Source organism: Tupaia chinensis, unplaced genomic scaffold, assembly GCF_000334495.1.
Source record: "Tupaia chinensis unplaced genomic scaffold, TupChi_1.0 Scaffold000532_1, whole genome shotgun sequence".
Taxonomy (NCBI): Eukaryota; Metazoa; Chordata; class Mammalia; order Scandentia; family Tupaiidae; genus Tupaia; species Tupaia belangeri.
The window spans coordinates 4413518-4422835 of record NW_006160045.1 but is presented as its reverse complement, the minus strand read 5'-3'; the positions used below and the strand labels follow the sequence as shown (position 1 = coordinate 4422835).

Here is a 9318-nt window from a genome sequence, read left to right as displayed (position 1 = left end):
CCCACCTGAACTTTGGGATGTGTACATGAGTGCTTGCAAGTATGTGTGCGTGCGTGCACACCTTCTTTTCCCAGTTGCCAGGCCAGGATTCTAAACCCTTGCCGTATGAGATCCACCTTTCTATGTGCACGCAGTACTTTACTACTTTATGGGGTTGGCCCTATGGATTTAAATGTTAAACCACACCTAAAAAAATTCCTTCAACAACACATGTAGACTAATGTTTGACTAAAAAATGGACAACATGGCTTAGTCAGTGGTAATATTAACCATCACAGAAATAGAACAGTCAATTAACCACCTATTCAGCTTCATTACAGTTACATGTAAGCTCATTCTGGAAAGTCTGGAAAGAGGGTGGCTCTGCCAAAATGTTTCCTTTTTCTTAAAAGGAGGAGGGTATGCATGTGCTCTGTGGCCTGGTGGTTAAGGCAGCAAGATCCCACATGGCTGACAGCACAGTCTGAGTCCCAGATCGGCTTGAAAAACATCCCAGGTGTTTGTACAAGCATGCCCCAAATCCTGAATGGAGGGAGAGATGGAGAGGAAGGAATTGCAGCATGACCATTCTATGGGGGAGGAGGGATGTTTTCTGTTCTCCCTTTCTCATGCATGTACCCTCTAGCAAAAAAAAAAAAAAAAAAAAAAAAAAAAAAAGGAGTGAAGTGCATGTAGAGAAAGGCCATACCCTGTGGTCTTCCTTCACATGCCTCTGAATGACGATACCAGGTGTTTGGGAGCCAGCTTTGTGATGAAGTGGTAATGCTGTTCAAGAGAAACTGGATCCCAAATGGCAATTGTGGTTCAAATCCCTGGTCTGATAAGCCTGGAATACACTGACATGTGTGCCAAGGGCCAGGATCCAATGAGCAGGAGGACTAGAGGAAGGGGAATCACAGCATGATCAGACCCTGAGAAGGGAGCTTGTTCTTGAGGTATGTGCATGTGTCTCTCTTGCACAATAAAGGAAAATAAAAGGTACCATATTTGGTACAATGGCAGTCATTTTACAACTACAAGAAGACAAACCAAGGACACCTGCTAAGAAGCTGAGGTTGAAAGAGTAAAAGGATGAAAATCCTTAGTTCTCAACATGGCTGAGCTGGTGAACTCACCCAGAAACTGTTTTTTTTGTTTTTGAGAGGTTTTCGCTATAGGGTGCGTGCGCTCGCCAGACAGACAGAGACATAGAGACAGAAAGCGAGAAATCACCCTCCATGGGGGATGGTCATGCCGCAATCCCTTCTCCTCCATTCTCCTCTCGGGATCTTAGGCACGCATGCACATGCGCCCGGCATGAGTTTTAAGCCACCGGGTCTGGGACACGAACCGCGGTCGACTACGTGGGTGTCCAGTGACATAGCCATTATGCTAACTGCTGGTTCCCACACCCAGAAACTGTTAAGACAAATATCCTTCCAAGTTATGCCACTAATTGTCAAGTTTTCTATTACTTTCAGACAGAAGCAACCAAACAAAAACAAAGAGATGGGGCCTAGAGTCTGACTGACTATGAGGGATTTATATAATACTAAGAATTTAGGTTTACTGCCAGGTTTCTAAGTAGAAAACTGAACAGAAGAAAGTATTAGTTATGAAGATAATGTTATAATGAAAGGGTGGCATGAATGAGAGGGAAGGGTGTGAAATGTGGAAAGGAGGGAAGAGAAATTTGCTCATTCCTGAACATGCTGATTTAGAGTTATTATAGACTCATCAGATGAAGTGTATATTTACATATGAGTGAGGAACTTACTTGTTCAGAAAGTCAGAATATATATATACACACACACACACACATATATATATATATATATGTGTGTGTGTGTGTGTGTGCGTGTATACACACACACATTTATTTATTTATAGGAAGTCATAACTATCACACCTACGGGACCTCACCCTTTCTTGGAATACAAGGGTGATAGGCAAAAGAATGGAGCCTAGAGAAAAACAACCTTATTTGAAGAGTCCTTTTCCATTCTTTTAAGACACATAATATGTGGAACCAGCAGATGCGTAACAGTTATAATGCTGGACTCCCACATGGCTGACCGTGGTTTGAGTCCTGGACCTGGAGGCTTGAAACTCATAGCAGGTGCATGTGATGAGTGCCCAAAATTCTGACAAGAGAATGAAGAAGGAAAAGGGGTTGTAGCATGGCCATTCCCTCTGGGGGGTGGTTTCTCACCTTCTGTCTCTCTGGCAAGTGTACAAGTCCTATAGCAAAAATCTCTCTCTCTCAAAGAAAAAATTCTCATAACATGTATAGATACTATTTGAAAATAGGGGAAAAAACTGTTCATAGAATGAATTTACAGACATTACCAAACACCTATATAGTTTTTTAAATGAATATTTAATTTTAACTTATTATTTTTGAAATTTTGCTACAGGGCACATGTGCTCACCAGAGAGAGAGACAGAGAGTGAGAAAGAGAGAGAGAGAGAGAAATTAAGAAAGCAAGTTGCCAGGTCTGGGACTCAAACCACCGCCAGCCATGTAAGAGTCCAGCACCTTAACCACCATGTCACCTGCTGGACCCACCTGCATAGTTTTATTTTATAAAAATTTGTTAGTAGCCAAGATAATCTGAAAAGCACAAATTCTGGATCTATGAAAAAGACTGTGCTAAAGTGATTGCAGAGATTTGTCCCAGTACCTGAAACTCATATGAATCACCTGCTTTACTATGTATGCTAGAACATTAGGAATATGTGAATAACCTAATTCTTGAGACTCAGAAAATAACTCCAGGACCTACTTTACTGGTGGCAGATTACCTCAAAGTACACGGAAGAATACAATCACTAAGAGGCAGCAAGCAATAATTTAGCAGCATTATGAGTGAGTGATCTTTTTTTTTTTTTCTGAGTGATTGATCTTTTGAGGACTGCACTATTCTTTCAGAAGAAGGATGTTAATATGAGTGACCCCAATATAATTATTTACTTTTTTTTTTGTGAGTTTTTTTTTTTTTTTTTTTTTTTTTTGCTATAGAGCACGTGCACTCGCCAGAAAGAGAGACAGAAAGGGAGAAATCACTCCCTGGGGGGATGGCCACACCACAATCCCTTCTCCTCCATTCTCCTCTCAGGATCTTGGGCACGCACGCACACGCGCCAGGTGAGTTTAAGTCACTGGGTCTGGGACTTGAAATGCAGTCGACTACATGGGAGTCCAGCGACATAGCCATCACGCCAACTGCTGGTCTCCAATACAATTATTTTTGTGTATGTGGTGGAATTACGAAAGAAGAGGAATGATCAGCAACTGTCCAACCTAGTGAACAGGAAAAATACAGTCAGAGCTGGGACAAGTAACAATCTGACAAACGGCCACAAGGATGTGTGGCAAGTGGTGTCATACAGCAAATGGTGATGACAAGTGGTCCCTATAAACAGTGATTGATTATAATGTCTAAGAGGAGGTTGATTTTTGTGTTCCAAAGTTTGGGCCAGATAGGTCACATAATAGGTCTGTATGGACGGCAATCATCACCACAGGCATCTATGATAAACAGGAGGACGTACTAATATTATCAAAGATAAAAGGAAATCATCCCTGGCATCAAGCAAAACAGTTAAAAAAAACTTGAAAAACATGAGCATAACAGACAAAATTTGTATTTCAACCCACTGGTTTTCATTCTAAAATGTAATGTAATCCTGTTGTTCCCTATATGAAAACTTTAAATGATTCCCCCCTCCACCCCAGCTCACAGAGCCCCTTTAGCCCTTCTCTCAAGCACAAGACAAATCTTAGTAATGAAGTTCTACTTGAACTTTCAGTTTCTGCCTCCTTTCATGCATCTTACCTGCTAGTTCTACTGGACCTCTTGATATTTCCCACATGTAACCTTTGCTTTCCTATTCCTGCCTTTGTTCATGCTGATTGTTCACTGTCCTTGGAGATCCTACCAATCCTTCAAGTTCTGCCCCTTTTTTCTTTCAGTATTTCCTAATTCTACAACCACACATGGCGGAGGCCATGCAGCCAACACAGGCAGAGCCTGAAGAGCTGCCTCTCATGTCTAAGCAGAGCTTGGGTGAGAAGAGCTGCAAGCAAGGCTACAGCTGGGAGCTCAAGCTTTCAACTGTGTTTGTTGTGCTGGTTTGAGCTGTTTTTGCTTTCTGTCTCTCTGCCATAGGCCTCACTGTCATTACGGTACCCCCCGCAAGGGTAAAATAACACCCCCAGCCTTACTGTAACTTTTACAATATAACCAACTAATAATCCTGAAAGAATGCAGACCCCTAAGGTGGCAGGGACTGAGGAATTACTTCCTAAGACTCACCCCACCAGCCTGTGTTAGTCCGAATTAGCACATGTTAGACTGAGTTAGTATACGTCAAATTGGTGTAATTAGCATATGTAGACTAAGTTAGTTTAGACTAATTTTGCCTAAACACCCCTTGTTAGGGCTGCAGGCTGAGTTAGCCTATGTTAGGCCAAGTTAGAACATCTACCGCCATGACAGGGATTCAAAGATGGGCCACAAGAATTCGCTGATTAACAGACAGGAATTCAGCAAACAAGATAAAGGAATTCACGAGTTAACAGAGAAAGGGCAGGTCTGGCTGGCAATGACAGGATGAACAAACCTGAAGGCACCAGGGGGAGATTACCTACCTTAGCTGAGAGTTCTTATCTAAATTCAGGCAGGCAACAGATAATCCCTAACTACAAATGGTTTCTCCTCTGAATGCTGTAAACTATGAAAAAACTGCTAATAAAACATCCTGTGTTGTCTTCTGAGCTACAAAAACCCCCTCATCCAAAAAGGCCCTATCCAGTAATCAAGATCTAAGAAGAAAATATACCGGACAGATGGACTCCCTCGCCCTGAGGCCTGTGATTGACTTCACCTGATCAAACAGAACTGCGTATCATGTTTTATGATTATTGTTCCTATGCTTTGAATACTTTATTTTTTAGAGTAAAATCTTTTACTTCCCCGTCACCCCTCCTACTCCTGTAAACATCCCTCAATAAAAATGTATGTCTCCTAGCCACAGACACTGCAGTCTTGAGCTTGCTCTGACTGTAGTCGGCTGAGAACATGCTAAAGAGCATAGAGGTCTCTGCCTGATTTCTCATCGCCTGCATCACCTTGCGTGGAGTCTCAACCCACCCCGGCTGGAGCAGGTCTCTGGCACACATACAATGTGCTCCTCTGCAACTATTATCACTTTTATCAAAATCATGCTATCCTATCCTGAATTGTTAATATTGTCATTATCTCCCTTAGGATGGTTCTTTAAGAAATGATCATTCATTCATTCTTACAAGCTCTCCAGGTCCAAAATTAAGTATCAATAGTAATGGTAGACTGCTACATTAGTCACACATAGCACTCATAGACCAAAAGCCTTCAAAAGAACACACAAGGGCAAGTGTATTACAAGTGTAATAATACAGCTATCTACCATGTGATAGACACTGTTTCATCTCCCCTTGTTGATAGGAAAAAGCAGTAAGAAATAAACACCTCACGAGAAACTGGTGCCATACCTACCTTTGGACTTCCCAGCCTTTAGAATAGAAATAACTGTGACATTATGAACTAAATAACTTTTATTTTATTTTTGTTAGAGGGCATGTGCACTTGCCAGCAAAAGAGGAAAAGTGAAAAAGCATCCCCTATGGAGACTGGTCATGCCACAATTGCTGGGACTCACATGACAGAATGCGTTTTTCTGGGGGCAGGGGGAGGCTATGGATTAGAAATAAACAAAAAAATAAACATACAAAGATATACAAGTATAGAAAAGTGAGGATTGGGTAGGCCCAACTTCTCTGATGAAGATAGCAGTGACCCCAAACCAGTCCCAGGTTTCTTCTTTCAAAGGGCAGAAAATGGAGGAAGATGTTAATCAGCTGGAGTGAAGACAGCTGGTGCCATGTAATTTCTCTGATCTTATGGGGCAAATTCTGATAAACGCACATGGCTTCCTTTAACCGATACTGCTCTACAGTTTTGATAACAACAGGCAGCTACCATATTTGCGTGCAAATTGCTTTCATGGCAGTGCAAATGACAGCTCATGGAACAATGTTTCTGCATGTGTCTAAAGATTACCATGTTTGCTCAGATTGGCCACTCACCACACATAATCCCTTCTCCTCCATTTCTTCTTTCTGTATTTTGGATGTGTGTTTACCAGTCCAGGATTTGAACAGTGTGTCAGCCATGTGGGATACAGCTTCCTTAACCACCATACTACCAGCTGGCCTTAAGTAAGTTTTCTTAATATTAATAAATGTTTAAAAACTACAAATGAATACAGGACTTAATAGAGAAGATCATGAATCAGACTATTCTAGATCTTATTTTCAGTCCTATGGGCAGGCTACTTACCCTTAACTATCTACTTTATAATAATGATGTAAGGAATAAGATCTTTGCTGATTACTTAGTATTTTGACTAAGTATACTGAATACTGCTCTTAAAAATAATTGGATTAAATATCAGTCTTTCCCAGTTTACCATAATTCCTAATTCATAGAATACCTAAAGTGTAAAGAAGCTATCAAAGAATGCATTTTCAGTTTTATTTAAAAAGCAAAACTTTTCCCTTTTGGCTGGAACTGCCACCTTCTAGTAATTAACCGAAATGACAAACACAAAAGGGGAGAGGCACCCGATATATGTTCTCTAGGCATTTTAGAAAACATGGAGTGGTTCCTTTGGCAACATATATGCGAATCTACAAGAAAGGTGATATTGTAGACATCAAAGGAATGGGCACTGTTCAAAAAGGAATGCCCCACAAATGTTACCATGGCAAAACTGGAAGAGTCTACAATGTTACCCAGCATGCTGTTGGCATTGCTACGAACAAACAAGGGCATGAGTCTTGCCAAGAGAATTAATATGTGTATTGAGCATATTAAGCATTCTAAGAGCAGAGATAGCTTCCTAAAACTTGGGAAGGAAAGTGACCAGAAAAAGAAGGAAAGAGAAAAGGTAGGTACCTGGGTTCAACTAAAGCACCAGCATGCTCCACCCAGAGAAGCACATTTGTGAGAACCAATGGAAAGGAGCATGAACAACTGGAACCTATTCCCTATGAATTCATGGCATGATGGATGTTAAAAATAAATTTATCTGTGGTTTATTAAAAAAACAAAACAGGGACCAGCAGTTAGCGTAATGGCTATGTTGCTGGACTCCCATGTAGTTGACTGTGGTTCGCGTCCCGGAGCCAGTGGCTTAAACTCACACCGGGCGCGTGTGCGTGCGTGCCCAAGATCCCGAGAGGAGAATGGAGAAGGGATTGTGGCGTGGCCATCCTCCCTGGGGGGTGATTTCTTGCTTTCTGTCTCTCTGTCTCTCTCTGTCTGCCTGGCAAGCACACGCGCCCTATAGCAAAAACCTCTAAAAAACAAAACAAAACAAACAAACTTTCTTCCTCTATATTCAGAGCTGTTTCAGTGGCCAAACCTGTGCCCCTGAACACTGTATATTCTTACTTTTTTTCCCTGTCAAAAGTATGTGCTTGCCAGAGAGAGAGAGAGAGAGAGAGAGAGAGAGGGAGGGAGGGAGGGAGAAATAGCTCCCCTGGGCGGGGGGCGTGGGATGGCCATGCCACAATCCTTTCTCCTTCATTCTCCTCTCAGGATTTTGGGCACATAGGCAAACACACTATGTGTGATTTTCAAGTCACTGGGTCTGGACTTGAACTGCAGTTTGCCATGTGAGATTCAGTCCCCTTAACCTCTATGTCACCTACTGGCCAGCATATTCCTAATTCATAAAGGGGATTCATCATCTAGAAGCAAAGGCATATTGTGGTCTGAAGAGCAAAAATATCCTGACGGACAGTTTGTAAAGTCTTCAGGAATAAAAAAGAAACCAAATTTAAAATAAATGGAGAGGGGGGCTACAAAACACTAAAAAGGCTGTAATAAGTCTTGAAAAGTGAAGGTATTCAGCTGAACAACAACAACAAAAAATTAAATCTAGAGAATTATTTCTTCATCAGTGACCTAAGACAAAGTGCCATACTTTTCTAGGATCACCTGGTCAAGTATTCCTGTCTTTAACGTTTCTTATCATGCTTCACTTTTCTCAGTAGTTATCCACTGTCCTTTCACCTCCAGGCTCACTGCAGCGATCTCTAGAGGACTCACTTCAAGTCCCAAGCCTTCCTAGGACCTCCTGACATAGTTCCCAGACATGGCATGAGGAATCCCTTTCTAACCAAGACATTTAGAAACTTATAGACAATGAGAGAATAAAAAGTTTAGATCTTAAAGGAGAACCAAGCTTCCTGGCCTATAGTATTTCTGCTCTTCTGTATCTTTAAGCCAACAAAAAAAACCAACAGGATAGTTCTCGTTCCTCAATCCCAGTATTAGATATTTTAAACATCGCTGGTAGAGGTAATCCTTTACAAAAAACTATTTAACCGAAAGCAAGCAAGCAAAGTCTGAATGTAACCGCAATAATTTTCTACTGGGTGCTTCTTTCTGGGGGTATTGCCGTTGCAATTACCAGGTAAGCTAGTCCTTGGACTCTATTCCGTGTACTTGCGGTAATCCAAACTTGGATGACACAATAAACAAGTTCTTCCTTTCCCTTTCCCGTGGTCACGTCATCTACCTGTTGCATCACCGGCAAAGTGGTCTTCAGCAGCTGAGGAGGGAGCATCACCCTGACCTCTCAGTAATTCAGCTGGGCTATTTTCTTGATAAATTTTCACCTCATTCATTTTAATGGGGGGGAGGGTGCTTGGAGGCAAGGGTATGCTGGCTCCTGTTCACCTTCGAAGAGACTCTCACGGGGACACACAGCTGTGACTTTGCGGACTTAACAGGGGCTTGGGAGTTTCTGAAGACTTGAGCAAGAAGACAGATGTACGGCTCGGCAGCGGAACCGGGACTGCCCGCGACCAGGACGCGGGGACCGGGGCCGCCCCAGCACCACCGGGAAGGTCGGAACCTCGACAGAAGCTTTGCGGAAAGGACACCCTCCTCCGCCAAAGATCCGGGCCCAGAGCCAGGGTCCCGGCCAAGCTGAGGCCATGGGAGAGGTTGATGCCGATCTGCGAGCCTTGGCCAAAGCCCTCGGGCTGACGGGGCGGCACTGCCAGGAGCGTCCACGAGTGCGAGGATTAAAAATAGTGCTTCCCTTTCCCCCCAGCCCCAGACAACTAAACTGGAGGCGGAGACGCGAGGCAGGAAGCGCCCGGCACGGGTCCGAGCCCGTAGTGTCTAAGATGCCGGCCTGGGCCGGGCCCGCACTCACCATGTCGTACACGTTGAGCACCACTAACTGGTTAGCCCCCATCCTCCCCGCGGCCGCCGCCGC

General features: G+C 43.0%; 1 protein-coding gene across 1 annotated transcript in view; it reads right to left on the bottom strand.

Annotated features, from left to right (window-relative positions):
• DESI2 (desumoylating isopeptidase 2) overlaps window positions 1-9316 on the bottom strand; it is a gene marked incomplete at its 5' end in the record, with an annotated part of 47245 nt that extends 37929 nt beyond the window's left edge. The window contains 1 exon segment of the mRNA XM_006157235.3: window positions 9256-9316. Within this exon segment, the coding sequence (XP_006157297.2) occupies window positions 9256-9316 (61 nt within the window).
• Between the last annotated feature and the right edge of the window lie 2 nt (window positions 9317-9318).